Source organism: Capricornis sumatraensis, chromosome 3 (assembly GCF_032405125.1).
Source record: "Capricornis sumatraensis isolate serow.1 chromosome 3, serow.2, whole genome shotgun sequence".
Lineage (NCBI taxonomy): Eukaryota > Metazoa > Chordata > Mammalia > Artiodactyla > Bovidae > Capricornis > Capricornis sumatraensis.
This window is the reverse complement of record NC_091071.1, coordinates 16,358,638-16,375,580: the sequence shown is the minus strand read 5'-3', so window position 1 is coordinate 16,375,580 and position 16,943 is coordinate 16,358,638. Positions and strand designations below refer to the sequence as shown.

At 45.0% G+C, this 16,943-nt stretch overlaps 1 protein-coding gene across 1 annotated transcript; it reads right to left on the bottom strand.

The window, feature by feature from the left end:
• Positions 1 to 14,434: 14,434 nt before the first annotated feature.
• On the bottom strand, positions 14,435 to 14,845 carry LOC138076790 (histone H3.3A-like). Its single transcript, XM_068969109.1, has one exon. It carries the CDS (start codon positions 14,843 to 14,845, stop codon positions 14,435 to 14,437), a length of 411 nt encoding a protein of 136 aa, XP_068825210.1.
• Between the last annotated feature and the right edge of the window lie 2,098 nt (positions 14,846 to 16,943).

Below are 16,943 nucleotides of genomic sequence, written 5' to 3'. Positions count from 1 at the left end.
AATGAGCCAAGACTTTGGAATGAGAGATTTGGAGTGGGAAACCCAGCTCTTATCACTGAAAGTGAAAGTGAAGTCGCTCAGTTATGTCCAACTCTTTTCGACCCCACGGACTGCCAGGCTCCTCCCTTCATGGGATTTTCCAGGCGAGAATACTGGAGTGGGTTGCCATTTCCTTCTCCAGGGTATCTTCCCAACCCAGGGATTCAACCCGGATCTACCCGCATTGTAGGCAGACGGTTTAACATCTGAGCCAGTCGCTTCAGTCGTGTCCGACTCTGTGTGACGCCATAGACGGCAGCCCACCAGGCTCCCCCGTCCCTGGGATTCTCCAGGCAAGAACACTGGAGTGGGTTGCCATTTCCTTCTCCAATGCATGAAAGTGAAACGTGAAAGTGAAGTCGCTCAGTCATGTCTGACTCTTAGCGACCCCGTGGACCACAGCCTACCAGGCTCCTCCATCCATGAGATTTTCCAGGCAAGAGTACTGGAGTTGGGTTGCCATTGCCTTCTCCGCTCTTAATCACTAGCTGAGGTATATTGAGCAAGAGACTATCAAAGTCTTAATTATCTCACTGTGTAATTAGATGAAACAACAGGAAGTCAACTGACTCTCAACAAGAAGTACGCCAGGGCTTCCCTGGAGGTCCAGTGGTCGTGACTCGGTGCTTCCAATGCAGGGGCTGTGGGTTCAATCCCTGGTCAGGGAATCAGGATCCCATATGGCACATGGCAAAAGAACAGATGTATGCCTTTGGCTCACATGATTCGCAAACCTGGACAACCAGAAATAAGTCAGCTTCAGGCTGAGAGTAATGGGTGTCCCAGATCCATTAATCTAGGACTTTCTTGGCTTTGCCATCCTAGGTGTATCAGCCTTGTCCTCAAGATGGCAGCCAGTGCCATCCAGGGCCACACAATTCCCTGTTCACATCCAGCAAGAGAGAGCACTTCCCTAGTGGTCCAGGGGCTGACTCTGTGCACCCAGTACAGGGGAGCAGGATTCAATCCCTGGTCAGGGAACTATGCCCCACATGCCACAACTAAAGATCCCACGTCCAACAACTTAGACCCAGCACAGCCAAATAAATGCATATTTTAAAAAGAGAGAGAGCATATTTTCCCATGTCTTATCTCATGGCAGTAAGTTTTACACTTCTGGTCCTAATCGACCCAGGCCTGCCCATCCCTGAACTGGCCATGTAGAAGAAGATGGAATTGCTAAGACTGACTTAAAGAAGCCTCCCCTGGGGCTGATTTCAATTCCCCAGAATAAAGTGGATTTGTTGGCGTCACCACCATGTCCATCATACCTCCATTGCCAGGCTAGAGTGAAGATTAAATTTAATGTACACAAAACATCTAGCGCATAAGGCAGACAATACATCACAGCTATTATTAATTTTACTCCAGGGATTTTGTCCAAGTCAACTAAATAACATTTTGTTGTTAATATTAATCTCAAGCGTGTCTATTCCAAAAGAAGATTTAAGGCTGCTGTTACCTTTTGTTGGCACTGCAGGGATGGCCCCTATCCGTCTCCTTCTGCCCATTCCTATTGCCACTGCCTTGGTCTCATTCATTCTGCTATTTGTTCAATATTCGGTTAGTATCAACTTTCTGCCAGACCTTTTGCAAAACCTAAGATTTCCAAAATGAATAAGATTCAGACAAACTGTTCACTGCCTCGTGGTAGAAACAGCCACCAAACAATTACCACAGTGTGAGAGATGCTATAATAGAGACAGATACAAACCTTCTGGGCTTCCCAGGTGGCACAGTGGTAAAGAATCCACCTGCCAACGCAGGAGATGCAAGTTCGATCCCTGGGTCGGGAAGATCCCTGGGGTAGGAAATGGTCACCCACTCCCATGGACAATCCCATGAACAGAGGAGCCTGGCAGGCTACAGTCCATGGGGTTGCAAAGAGTCGAACACAACTAAGCAACTGAGTAACTGAGCACACACACTTTCATAAGTCTTCTAGCAATAGTAGGGGAAGTAGTTGTGAGGCTAAACAAAAATGGTAACATTTCAGTTGGATCTTCTGGGATGAATAGAAGTTCACCTGAATGCAGCAGTGTCCCCAACTCCTATTCCAACTCAAAGCTGTCTTCTACTGTGACAAGACTCTTTCCACTACAAGTGACAACATTGGGACCCTAGAGTTGGAACTCAACTATCATATGACAAAAAAGGGACTGTATTGTTTCTGGGAGAGATCCAACGGGTTGCATGGATTTCAGACACAACTGAATTCTGGGTCTGAAATGATGTTACAGAACTCAGTTTTTCCCCACTTCTTGGTTCTGATTGAATACCCATGTGGTGGGCCCTGCATACCCAGGCTTTATCTTCTCCCAGATGGAAGCCTGGTAGAAAAGAGAGTATGCCTCTCCTACAAATGTTCCAGGAAAATAATCCCATTGGCTTTCGTTGGCTCACTATGACCCAGTCATTCCAACCAGGGGTGAATATGATGCTGTGATTGGCTAGACTTTGGTCACATGCTCCACCCCAAGCTCCACAATGTCTCTTTCAAGGGAATGGCCAAGTTCTCTCTGAGCCCAACCACAGTTCTGCCAGGCTGTTAGAACCTGGAGAATTCTCCCATTTTGCAGATGAGGAAACATGTTAGTTTCTCAAAAGGTGTGTTAACAGTAACACTCAGTATGGACTTGGTGAAAGAAGGGGGTGAAAAAAAGGGTAAAGGTGTGCACCCTCTATAGGTGATAGGAAAACTGTCTTTAGCCTGTCATTCAAGGCCTTTGACAGTCTGAAACTGTATAACCAGACTCTCTGGGTTGAGTCTCTACTCTGCCCTTTACTAGCTGTGTGGCCTTGAGCAAGTCACTTAAACTCTCTGTACTTCAGTTTCTTCATCCATGAAATGGGAATAACATCAGTACAGGTACCTGTGTGAGTCAGATTCTATCAGGAAACCCTAGCTTAGATTTGAAGGATTGACAAGGGTGTAATTCAAAGGTGGGTAAGGAAACCCTACAAAGGGTAATACAGTACCCCAAGTCTAGCAATAGGAGGACAGCTTGCACCTCTAGACCTAACAGGGCAAGAGGAGGCATGGTTGCCAGACTCTGACAAGGGAGAATCATGTGAAAGCAGCTGAAGTAAGCACCCAGCCAAGGTGATCCTGCAAGGAAGAAGCCAGTGGAATAAATACGCTGACCTCACTGTCTTCCCTCCCCCTCTCTCCTGCTGGGACTCCCCATTGCATAAATCCAACTAGAAGCCAGGGACCAAGGGATGCTGCTGATACTGTTCATAGCAACCAACCTCTTAGACCCAGGGCTAGGCAGAGAAGGGGAATAGAAGAGAACGAGCAGAGTACCATGAAGTGTTTAGAACAAAACCTGGCATTTAAAAATTTAAAGTTTTTTGTTGTTGGGTTTTGGGTTTTTTTCGGCAGAACATGCCAAGGTGTACACTTAGTTGTGGCTCACGGCTTGGCTGCCCCATGACATGTAGGACCTTCCTGGAACAGGGATCAAACCCACGTCCCCTGCATTGACAAGAAGATTCTTAACCTCTGCACCACTAGGAAAGTCCCTAAAGATTTTCAATCATTTTAGCTAGCAATTACTATTTCCATCCTAGTTCCAGCCCTCCTTTCAAACTCCTCTTCTTCAAATCCTCATGGCTCCTGGAAGACAGTAGGCTCTTTCATGTCTCTGCGCCTATGCTCATGTTGTTCCATCTTAGGATGACCTTTTCCTGACCCCTTTCAATCTCCTATTCATCCCAAAGACCAAAAGCAGATGTCCCCCACAGAGCGTCCTCTTCCTGTGGAGTAAAAGAAAATGAAAGCGAAAGTGCTAGTTGCTCAGTCCTGTCCGACTCTTTGTGACTCCATGGACTGTAGACCAGCAGGCTCCTCTGTCCATGGAATTCTCCAGGCAAGAACGCTAGAGTGTGTTGTCATTTCCTTCTCCAGGGGATCTTTCCAACTCAGGGATCGAACCCCGGTCTCTTGGATTGCAGGCAGATTCTTTACCATCTGAGCCACCTGAATAAAAGGAGTTAATAAACCATCATTAATATGACGTTGGAGAAATATTGCCTGCAGCTTTACCTGGTTGTAACAGCCCCTGGAAATATCCAACAGGAATCATCCATGGGTACAGTATTATGCAAGAGACCTCTAATGTCCAGCCATGTCAAGGACAGATTGTACTTCCCCATTCCTTGCAGTTGACTGAGTGGAAGTGACCCGTGTCACTGCTGGGCCAGAGCATTTCTTTGCGTGGGTGATTCTCTTCCATTCTGCTCTCTCCTACCATAGTGAACCCTGAGGCACCATGTTGAAACTGTGGCACCATGAAATGAAGTGATTGCACAGGACAGAACCACTTCCTGACCCACACGAGACCAGCAGAATGAGCTGATTTTGTTTTCAGATAAAGTGATAGGTAATAAATGGATTTATTTAGAGAGAAATACATTTCATAAAGAATTAGAGGAAAACAATAGAACGGGAAATACCAGAGATCTCTTCAAGAAAACTAGAGATACCAAGGAACATTTCATGCAAAGATGGGCACAGTAAAGGACAGAAATGGTATCCTAACAGAAGCAGAAGATATTAAGAAGAGGTGGCAAGAATACACAGAAGAACTATACAAAGACAAACAATCACAATGGTATGATCACTCACCTAGAGCCAGACATCCTGGAATGTGAAGTCAAGTGGGCCTTAGGAAGCATCCCTGTGAACAAAGCAAGTGGAGGTGATGGAATTCCAGTTGAGGTATTGCAAATCCTAAAAGTTGATGTTGTGAAAGTGCTGCACTCACTATGCCAGCAAATTTGGAAAACTCAGCAGCGGCCACAGGACTGGAAAAGGTCAGATTTCATTCCAATCCCAAAGAAGGGCAATGCCAAAGAATGTTCAACCACCACACAATTGCACTCATCTCACACGCTAGCAGAGTAATGCTCAAAATTCTCCAAGCCAGGCTTTAATAGTATGTGAACTGAGAACTTCCAAATGTTCATGCTGGATTTAGAAAAGGCAGAGGAACCAGAGATCAAATTGCCTACGTGCGCTGGATCATAGAAAAAGCAATAGAATTCCAGAAAAAATCTACTTCTGCTTCATTGACTATACCAAAGCCTTTGACTGTGTGAATCACAACAAATTTTGGAAAATTTTTCAAGAGATGGGAATACCAGGCCACCTAACCTGCCTCCTGAGAAATCTGCATGCAGGTCAAGAAGCAACAGGTACAACCAGACATGGAAAAACAGACTGGTTCCAAATCGGGAAAGGAGTACATGAAGGCTGTATATTGTCACCCTGCTTATTTGACTTATATGCAGTGTACGTCATGTAAAATGCCAGGCTGGATGAAGCAAAAGCTGGACTCAAGATTGCCAGGAGAAATATCAATATCCTCAGATATGCAGATGACAACACCCTTATGGCAGAAAGTGAAGAGGAACTAAACAACGTCTTGAAAGAGAAAGAGGAGAGTGAAAAAGCTGGTTTAAAACTCAACATTCAAAAGGCAAAGATCATGGCATCCAGTCCCATCACTTCATGGCCAATAGATGAGGAAACAATGGAAACAGTGAGAGACTTTATTTTCTTGGGCTCCAGAATCAGATGGTGACTACAGCCACAAAATTAAGACTCTTGCTCCTTGGAAGAAAAGCTTTGATAAACCTAGACAGCATATTAAAAGGCAGAGACATTACTTTCCCAACAAAGGTCCGTCTAGTCAGAGTTATGGTTTTTCCATGTATGGATGTGAGTGTTGGACCATAAAGAAAGCTGAGCACTGAAGAATTGATGCTTTTGAACTGTGGTGTTTGAGAAGACTCTTGAGAGGCCCTTGGACTGCAAGGAGATCCAACCAGTTAATCCTAAAGGAAATCAGTCCTGAATATTCATTGGAAGGACTGATGCTGAAGCTGAAGCTCCAATACTTTGGCCACCTGATGCAAAGAACTGACTCATTAGAAAACACCTTGATGCTGGGAAAGATTGAAGGCAGGAGAAGAAGGGCCCAACAGAGGATGAGATGGTTGGATGGCATCACTGACCGATGGACATAAGTTTGAGCAAACTCTGGGAGATGGTGAAGGGCAGGAAAGCCTGGTGTGCTGCAGTTCATGGGGCTGCCAAAAGTCGGACTGAGTGACTAGACAACAAAGCAAGGAGAATGAGTAGCTCATGCTCAAAAGACCCAAACTCTTCAGTGGTTTCAGTGGCAAGGGTTTTTAAAGATGGTGGTGAGGGGAGGGTCATAGTATGTGGACAGCTTGTGGACTTTCTTCTGACTGGTTGGTGGTGAGGTAACAGGGTGATGTTTCAGGAATCTCAGCCTTCTGGTTCCAGTCAGCAGGGGGTCTGTTGTAAAGCGGCATGAACTCACCATCCTCCACCTGGGTGGGGGGGTCTTAGTTTCTACAGAACAACCCAAAGATATGCATCAGATTGTTATCTATTTCCTTTTAGGAGGGACTAGGAGTCCTGTGGTTCTTGTCCTAATCACTGATTGCTTGAGCCTGCTCTTTGAAATTCAGAGAAGGCCTTGGAGACTGAAGCCTTTTTTCTCCTACAAACAAGAAATAGAGGGACTTCTCTGGTGGCACAATGGTTTAAAATCCACGTTACAATGCAGGGGACCTGGGTTCAACCCTTGATCAAGAACTAGGTCCCACAAGCTGCAACTAAGAGCGCTCATGCCGCAGGGAAGACCGAAGATCCCAACTGCTGCAACTAAATCCCGCAAAGACCCACAACTAAGAGCTGCAAATTACTTACTTGCAGCCAAGTAAATAATTACATTAAAAAGGTTGGGAGGGGAGGCTTCCCTGGTGATTCAGTGGTAAAGAATCTACCTGCCACACGCAGGGGACACAGTTTCGATCCCTGATCCAGGAAGATCCCCTATGCTGCGGAGCTACTAAGCCCGTGAACCACAGCTGTTGAACCTGTGCTCTAGGGCCTGGGAGCTGCAACTATGGAGTCCACGCACTGCAGCCACTGAAGCCTGAGAGCCCTAGAGCCCATGCTCTGCAACAGGAGAGGTCACTAAAATCAGAGGCCTGCGCGCACGGCAACCAGAGAGTGGGCTCCGCGCCCCACAGCCCGAGAAAAGCCCGTGCAGCAACAAAGACCCAGAACAGCCAAGAGCAAATGAAGAAAAGTATTTAAAAGAGAAAAAGAAAGAATGGAGGTCACAGAGGGACTTCTGCGCTGGAGAAGGCCCACAGGGTCCTGCTTGGCTTCAATCCCCACCCACCTTTTCTTCGATTATTCCTCAATTCTGAAGGGAACAGGGTTGGGACAAGAAAGGGAATGAAGTTTTGGATAGAGAGATTAATCAGAAACTCAGCAGAACTTAGTTTGAGAGAGATTCAGTTTCATATTCAGTAAGAGGAAGAAAACATCAAAAGGAAACTGAGGGGGAGATGAATGTTCAGTAAATTGAAAACAAATACTCCCCAAATGAGCACTCTCTTCCCTTGAAGAATCCCAGCCTACAGGAGGCTAATCACATCCTCCCACAGGGCAGTACAATGGACTGGGGTGAGCTCCATGATGGAGAAGTACAAGCCACCTAGACTTGGGCTATGTAGTCAGAGAGAGTTTTCCAGAGGAGGCAACACTTCATCTCAGGCTTGAAGAGTGATGGTGTTGCAAGAAAAAATGGGGTGTGAGGGGATGGTCACTTCCCAGGTCTCAGGGGAGTCCCTGGGGCCAGCTGCCAAGTGACAGTCCATAGCTTCACACAGGAAAGAATTCAAGAATGAAACACAGTAAAGTGAAAGCCCAAGTGTATTTAGAGAGATTTTGGGGTCGCCATCCACTTTTTGGCCTTTTATGGTTAGCCTCAGAACTGTCATGGGTCCTGTGGTTGTGTCATTTAGTGAAACTGAAAGTGAAACTTGCTCAGTCGTGTCCGACTCCTGGTGACCCTACAAACTATACACTCCATGGAATTCTCCAGGCCAGAATACTGGAGTGGGTAGCCTTTCCCTTCTCCAGCGGATCTTCCTGACCCAGAAATCAAACCAGGGTCTCCTGCATTGCAGGCAGATTCTTTACCAGCTGAGCTACCAGGGAAGTTGATATCATTTAGATGCTAATGCATTAAAATAAATGCATAGTGAAGCTCAAGGTCTACTAGAAGTCAGATCTTCTGCCATCTTGGAGCTAGTTGGTTCTAACCAGTTTTTGTGGTATCCTCAACAACTATGTTATTCTTTTAATAGTTGGGCCCTACCCCCTTCCCTCCTGTCTCAATGGGAATCAGAATCTCCAATGTAAAAGAGTTGTTGTTTAGTTGCTAAGTCGTGTCCAACTCTTTGCAACCCCATGGACTATAGCCCACCAGGCTTCTCTGTCCATGGGGTTCTCCAGGCAAGAATACTGGAGTGGGTTGCCATGCCCTCCTCCAGGGGATTTTCCCAGCCCAGGGATCGAACCTGCATCTGTCATATCTCCTGGATTGGCAGGTGGGTTCTTTACCACTAGCACCATCTGGGAAGCCCAAGAATACTGGACTGGGTTGCCATTTCCTTCTCCAATGTAAAAGGAGAGGTGGTGGCAAAGGAAAAAAATGTATGTAAAGGCCATGAGGTACTACAGAAGATGTGAATTTCTCTTGTCTTCCTCACTATCAAACTTGCAGGATTTGAAACCAGGAGGAATGCCCTCTTTGATTTTCAGTCATCTCTAGAAAAGAAAAAGGGAGGTAAAACGAACATGGTTTATAGATGATACAGTCGTATATCTGGAAAATCCAGGTGAATCTGTTGAACAAACAAATAATAAAAATCTTCTGTTACTTGGCTGGGTCCAAAATTAAACTAAGGACATCAATAACTTCCCTATTTATATCAACCACAACTGCTTAGAAGATATAATGGAAGTGGTGACCCGCATTTGCAACAGCAACACAAAAGGTAGACCCTAAGAATTGACTTACTAAGAAATGAATAAAATCTCTATGAAGGAAACTTAAAAACATTGCTGAATGATGCTAAAGAAGACTGAAGTCAGGTCTTGACAAACTTGACAAACTTCCTTGAAGGAAAAGTCAAAGCATAAAGATGCCACTTCTTCCTAAGATGATCTATATAGTAAATATTGTTGTAATTAAAAAAAAAAAAAAACTCCCATCTGTTCTGCTGCTGCTGCTGCTGCTGCTGCTAAGTCGCTTCAGTCGTGTCCGACTCTGTGCGACCCCGTAGATGGTAGCCCACCAAGCTCTCCCATCCCTGGGATTTTCCAGGCAAGAACACTGGAGTGGGTTGCCATTTCCTTCTCCAATGCATGAAAGGGAAAAGTGAAAGTGAAGTCGCTCAGTCGTGTCCAACTCCTAGCGACCCCATGGACTGCAGCCTACCAGGCTCCTCCGTCCATGGGATTTGCCAGGCAAGAGTACTGGAGTGGGGTGCCGTTGCCTTCTCCATCCCATCTGTTCAGACCTCACTAATTCTTTAATGTGTCTGCATGTGTGCTCAGTCGTGTCTGACTCTTTGCCACTCCGTGGACTGTAGCCCACCGGGCTCCTCTGTACATGGGATTTTCCAGGCAAGAATACTGGAGTGGGTTGCCATTTTCTCCTCCAGGGGATCTTCCTGACCCAGGACTTGAACTTGCATCTCCTGCATTGGCAAGCAGATTCTTTATCACTCTTTAAGTCTCAGCTCAAATGCCTTCCTACAAGAAGCACCCCTGGTCAGAATGTACTGCTCAGTGTTCCTTTTTTTCCCCCAATATTTATTTATTTATCTGGCTTTGCCATGTTTAAGTACAACACGCAGAATCTTCAGTTGCAGTGTGTGGAATCTAGTTCCCTGACCAGAACTGAACCCAGTCTCCTGCGTTGGGAGCTCAGAGTCTTGGCCATTGGACCACCAGCAGAGACCCGATCAGTGTTTCTTGACCTTTATTCTGCTTTCAATCTTTATTAGATTTAGTGGCAGACAGCTGTGACTCTCCTTTGATTTTTTGCTGCACCTGGAGGCATTTGGCATCTTAGTTCCCTAACCAGGGATCGAACCTGGGTCCCCCACAGTGAAAGTTTGTAGTCTTATCTGCTGGGCCACCAGGAAATTCCCTGTGGATGCCCCTAAGGGGGACTTTACTGAGGGCAAGGACTCTCTCCCACCTCCCTTCATGTATCAGGTTAGTAGGGTTCAAGCTGATGTTGACCATGAGGCTGGGGAGGCCTGGAGTCACAGGCTTTCCCGGGGATCATGCTACATGCAGGCTTTGTCTGGAGTTCCAGAGGCAGCTACCCAGGCCTTCTCCTGGCCTCCTTGTTCCTCTGCTGCCTGGGACCTTGGACGTGCCATCTGATCCCACTTCTTGCCATCTTCCTACTGGGACCTGTTGTTGGCTCTTGCTGTCCTAGAGTCTAACCTTGGTCAGTTCTGGCCACTTTTTTCATTCTGTATATCAGGTCCTGGCAACTGGCTTGGTCTCTTTTTGGGAACGAAGTCACCTTAGTTTGTGCCTGGTTTGGGTTTTATTTCTCCTATCTCAAGCCAGATCTGGCTTCATACCTCACCTTCACACTGTACACCAAAATAAACTCTAAGTAGACGCGACTGAGCAACTTCACTCACTCACTCACTCAGACCAAAGTTTTACCTGTTGTTGGTTTGTTTTTTCAAAGCTATAAAAGTACTTGAAGAAAGCCTGAGCAAATTCCTTTCAACATTGACATTACCTAAAATGATTCAAAATCTAGAAACCATGAAAGATTGATTAATTCAACTGTAAAAAATAAATTTAAAACTTCCTGGCAAAGTAAAGGCATAAGCAAAGTCAAGAGACAAATGACAATCTGGGGAAAATATCTGCAAGTCAATGTCACAAAGAGATAATCATCTCCTAATTACAAAAAGAACTTTTAGAAATGTAGACAAGAGTCCACCAATTCAGTAGAAAGAGAGGGGTTAATTATGTAAATTGATAGTTCACCAAAAAGTTGCGATGTCACCTCCCAGTTTAGCTCCAAATTCAAAAGTTTGACAACATATCCTTTGGCCAATCTGTGTGGAAATAGATACTCTGTGTAGTTTGTAGGGGGCTTCCCAGGTGGCGCTAGTAGTAAAGGACCCACCTGACAACACAGGAGACTTAAGAGATGTGGGGTTGGGAAAATCCCTGGAGGAGGGCATGGCAACTCACTCCAGTATTCTTGCCTGGAGAATCCCATAGACAGAGGAGCCTGGAGGACTATGGCCCATAGGGACGCAAGGAGTTGGACACAGCTGAAGCGACTTAGCAGGCACATATCCTGGTAGGAGTCCACAACTCCCAAGAGTGAGTTGGCACAGTCCACCAAAAACACCTTTTGACCCAGCAGTTCTACTTTGGTGAATTTAGTCTAGACCCTCTAGTCCACTTACATGCATAGATGCACAAGATTATTTTTTACAGCATTGGTTTTGTTATTAAAAGAATGGAAAATATATTATCTAGGGTCACAAGCTTACCCCTCAGGTCACATGACACCAAGGAGTGGGATCAGTCCAGCCATACTTCACTGAGAGGAGAGGAAAGTTACCGTCTGAGCAATATTGGGGTTATCAGAACAAGGGACAGGAAGAAAATGACAGTCCTGCACCCTCCATGTTCTTCCTGTGTAACAAGGTACAAACAGCTGCCTTTGTCAGAATGCTCCAGAGCAAACACAGCTGACATGGCACTTGTGGTATGATTTCAAGATGTTTTCAGGTAACCAGTGATAGTGGCTCAACCACCTTCTAGGGAATTCCCTATTGGTCCAGTGGTTAGGACTGGGTGCTTTCACTGCCGGTGCCCAGTTTAATCCCTGATTGGGAAACTTAGATCCTGCCAGCTGGGTAGTGTGGCCAAAAAAACAACACCCACCCCCCCCAAAAAAAAACACCTTTTAAGAATAACGGGTTCTCGATGTGAGGGTCCTTTGCTTTGCTGAGCAAACGATGAGCATGGATATGTAAACATGGGGTAGCATCCAGGGCAGTGATATGTCTCGTCTCTGTGTAATACTAAGAAGAGAAACTTGGGATTTGGAATGAAGTTCTGGAGGGAGAGAAATAAACTAGACTGCCAGGCACTATGAGAGATATGAGCTAAAGAAAAAATAATCCAGTAGCAGTTTTGCTGATGCAAGAACTGTAGAGAAAAAAAGCAGAAAGCATGAATGAAGGTCTTAGGTTATTTTGCATTGGGTTGGGTGATGTAGTCCCTTCTTCTGAATTCTTATGAAAATTTTAGTAAAGATGGGTCCTCGTGGCTCTGGTGCACAGTTGCTGTTTTGAGGATGGTACTGTCTCTGTGCGTGCTAAGTCACTTCAGTCATGTTTTTGCAATGCTATAGACTGTAGCCTGCCAGGTTCCTCTGTCCATGGATTCTCCAGGCAAGAATATTGGACTAGGTTGTCATGACTTCCTCCAGGGGCTCTTCCTGACCCAGGGATCGAAACCACATCTCTTATGTCTCCTGCATTGGCAAGCGAGTTCTTTATCACTAGTGCCACCAAAACTTGGGAGCTGGTTTTTTTACTGGTTACGGTGACTGCCAGGAGTGAGGGCATGATCCTTACTGTCTCCGTGGCCAGGATCATGTCATCTATTGAGATATTTCTCGTACATGACCTGTTTGCACCCCCAGCTGGAAACACTGCTTTAGTGTGAGTGAATTGTCTGGGAAAATTTGAAGATGTTTTGGGTTTTGCATCCAGGTTGATGTAAGGAAAAAAGGAGAGCACGCAGGAGTCAGAGGACAAAGACACAGCAGGCACTTGGGTTACACTTGTATTTAAGACTTTGATTATATTGTAGCTACATCACTTAATTTCTCTTGTTATATCTTCCTTCATTACAGCCCTAGATTTATCTCCTCTTTGTCATCTGCTTCATAATAAGTTTTTTTCTTTTTTAATTAAAAAAAAAACTCTGACTATAGCACCATGTAGCTGGTGGACCCTTAGTTCCCTAACCAGGGATCAAACCTACACTCTTGGCAGTGACAGCATAGAGTCCCAACCACTGGACCGCCAGGGAATTACCGTAACTTGTTCTTTTAGTTTTCTGCATTGTACATTTTTCCCCCCATTAGGTCTAATCTGCATATAAAATAGAGGTGTTTTGCACACAATTTGTCCTTATCCGTCTACAGACCAGGGCTCATCCTCTCTTTTGTCAGCACCGTATTTTTGGAAATCATTTGCGATCTTTTACCACCCTCCCCATGTTCATTTGCCATTTAAAAAAGCAAGTTATTTATGGGTTTCTTAAATTTAGATGTTGAGGGAATAATTTAGATAAAAATATCTCTTACAAAAAAATATATATCTCTTCCATACACTGCTCAGGATCAAGGTATTGCAACCTCACAATTTTTTTTTAAATTAATAATACATATGCCCTGCTTCATTCTTTCAAAGTCTGCCGTTCTTTCAAAGAGAAATCCATGTCAGCAAGTAGCTGATGGTGAAGGTGGGGGGTTGGGTTTGAGCTGGAGGGCTCTGATCTGAAGGTTGCCTGGGGCTCAGTGAAGCTGTGGGAGACCTGGGAGTGTCTCCAGGTTGGATGGTCTTGATCTTCCAAGATATGAGCCTCAGGCACTCTCTGTCTTTTAAGGACACAGTCAACAGAAAATGGGCCAGGTCTCCTGTCAAGGGGTTGCCTGGTGGTTGATTGGGGTTATGGGCAACTGGTTTCCATAGTCTGAAAAGGAAGGAGCTGTGATGGCTCCTTACGGGCTCCCTTAAAGGGCAGACCTTGCTATAGCGTCCTGGTTCTGGATTGTTACAGGTACTGGGTATATACTGTTGTCTTCCAATATGTAAATGATTTAAGACAGCTTATTATTATCTGTCACAATTCTGTGGATTGACCAGCCTTAGCTGGATATCATTTGGGGTCTTTCTTTCTTTCTTTTTTTTTTTTTTTAGTTTAATGTATTTTAATAGCAAACACAGGAAGAGCACAGAAGACAGACAACATTAAAAACATGTGCTTGCATGTAGGACAACTTAGCTAGAAAAGTACAGTGAATGGATGGAATCTACTGCATGATATAATGCTACAAACACCATTTAGTTGCAGTCAATAAGAAATTTACTTGTTTAAAAAAAAATCCAAATTCTGGCATTGTCCAGAAAAATTTAACAGGTTTATTTATAATTGTTATAAAGTTGAACTGCTGAAACTTGTTCACTGAAACATTTTGACTTTCATTAATGCTTTATGTCCCTGCATTTATATTAAAAATTCACACACAAATGAAAATGGAAAAACTGCCAATACCTGATTTCTGTCCCCTATTTTCCACTTGCAATCATATACTTAGGTACTTTTTGACCCCTTGGAATAAAAATATCTAACGTTCAGAACTACCAATAACAGGAAGAAGAGAATTTTTTTTTTAAAGAATGAAATGTTTCCCATCATAGTGGATTCTTAAGCACGTTCTCCACGTATGCAGCGTGCTAGCTGGATGTCTTTTGGCATAACTGTTACACGTTTGGCATGGATAGCACACAGGTTGGTGTCTTCAAAAAGGCCAACCAGATAGGCCTCACTTGCCTCCTGAAAAGCACCAATAGCTGCACTCTGGAAGCGCAGATCTGTTTTGAAGTCCTGAGCAATTTCCCGCACCAGACACTGGAAGGGAAGTTTGCAAATCAGAAGTTCAGTGGACTTCTGATAACGTCTAATTTCACGGAGTGCCACAGTACCAGGCCTGTAACGATGAGGTTTCTTCACCCCTCCAGTAGAGGGCGCACTCTTGCGAGTGGCTTTTGTAGAGAGTTGCTTCCTCGGTGCTTTACCACCGGTCGATTTGCGGGCAGTCCGCTTTGTACGAGCCATGGTATAGAGACCTCCTTATTTACCCCGCTTCTCCTTCAGCTGGAGCTCGGCGAGCTTGAGGTGGTGCTGGCGTTGGAGAGCGACGGCCCATTTGGGGTCTTTCATGCAGCGGCAGTCAAAGAGGTGCTGGGCCTGAAGTCTTCCCAAGTTCTGACTGGGCTCGACCATTTAAGATGGCCTCATCCCTCAGCTGGGCCAGCTGTGATGGCTGGAAGCTGGTCAGCCAACTGTCTCCTTCTTCCCACTGTCTTTCCATGTGGCTTGCCAGAACTTCCTCGAAGCATGGCCGTCTTTGGTAATCGGACTTCTTACACAGTGGCTGATTTACTCTGAAGGGAAATATTCCTGGGCAAAAGCTGTAGGCTTTCTAAGATCTAACTTTGGAAGTCATGCTCCCTTCTACTTCATTTCATTGGTCAGAAGTGAATTCCAGGTCCAGTCCAGGTTCAAGGGCAGGGGACTACATAAGGCTGAGAACACTGATAGATATGATTCAATGGGGGTTCATCTTTGCACACATGGTCATGTGTATCAGTCAGGAAAGGCCAGGTTATGCTGCAGTAACAAACCAACCCCAAAATCTCACTGTCTCAAAACATGAAAGTTTAGGCTTCTCTTGTCTTTTGAGATGGCCCATACTCTGTGGAATGTGTTTCTCCTAAGGCCTCTTGCCTTCCAAGATGTCCCATACTCTGTCTGTGGAATGTCAGTTCAGCTCAGTTGCTCAGCCGTGTGCAACTCTTTGTGACCCCATGGGCTGCAGCATGCCAGACTTCCCTGTCCATCACCAACTCCCAGAGCTTGCTCAAACTCAGATCCTTTGAGTTGCTGATGCTATCCAACCATCTCATCCTCTGTCATCCCCTTCTCCTCCTGCCTTCAATCTTTCCCAGCATCAGAGTCTTTTCCAATGAGTTAGCTCTTCACATCAGGTGGCCAAAGCACTGGAGCTTCAGCTTCAGCATCTGTCCTTCCAATGAATATTCAAGGTTGATTTCCTTTAGGATTGACTGGTTTGATCTTCTTGCAGTCCAAGGGACTCTCAAGAGTCTTCAATACCACAGCTCAAAAGCATCAGTTCTTTGGCACTCAGCTTTCCTTATGGTCCAACTCTCACATCCATACATGACTACTGGAAAAACCATAGTTTTAACTAGACAGACCTTTGTTGGTAAAGTAACATCTCTGCTTTTTAATATGCTGTCTAGGTTTATTTCAGCTTTTCTTCCAAGGAGCAAGCATCTTTTAATTTCGTGGCTGCTGTCATCATCTGCAGTGATTTTGGAGCCCAAGAAAACAGTCTCTCACTGTTTTCATTGTTTCCCCATCTATTTGCCATGAAGTGATGGGACCGGATGCCATGACCTTTGTTTTTTGACTGTTGAGTTTTAAATCAGCTTTTTCACTCTCCTCTTTCACCTTCATCAAGAGACTCTTTAGTTCCTCTTCATTTTCTGCCCTAAGGGTGGTGTCATCTGCATATCTGAGGTTATTGATATTTCTCCTGGCAGTCTTGAGTCCAGCTTGTTCTTGCTCCAGCCCGGCATTTCTCATGATGTACTCTGCATATAAGTTAAATAAGCAGGGTGACAATATGCAGCCTTGACGTACTTCTTTCCCAATTTGGAACCAGTCTGTTGTTCCATGCATGGTTCTAACTGTTGCTTCTTGACCTGCATACAGGTTTTTCAGAAGGCAGGTAAGGTGGCCTGGTATTCCTATCTCTTGAAGAATTTTCCAGTTTGTTGTGATCCACACAGTCAAAGGCTTTGGTGTAGTCAATAAAGCAGAAGTAGATGTTTTTCTGTAATTCTCTTGCTTTTCCCACAGATGTTGGCAATTTGATCTCTGGTTCCTCTGCCTTTTCTAAATCCAGCGTGAACATCTGGAAGTTCTCGGTTCACATATTTCTGAAGCCTGGCTTAGAGAATTTTGAGCATTTCTTTGCTAGGGTGTGAAACGAGTGCAGTTGTGCATAGTTTGAACATTCTTTGGCATTGCCTTTCTTTGGGATTGGAATGAAAACTGACCTTTTCCAGTCCTGTGGCCACTGCTGAGCTTTCCAAATTTTGCTGGCATATTGCGTGCCTCCCTTTCA

Coding starts and splice junctions, on each gene's coding strand:
- LOC138076790 (XM_068969109.1), bottom strand. CDS start 14,845: ATGGCTCGTACAAAGCGGACTGCCCGCAAATCGACCGGTGGTAAAGCA.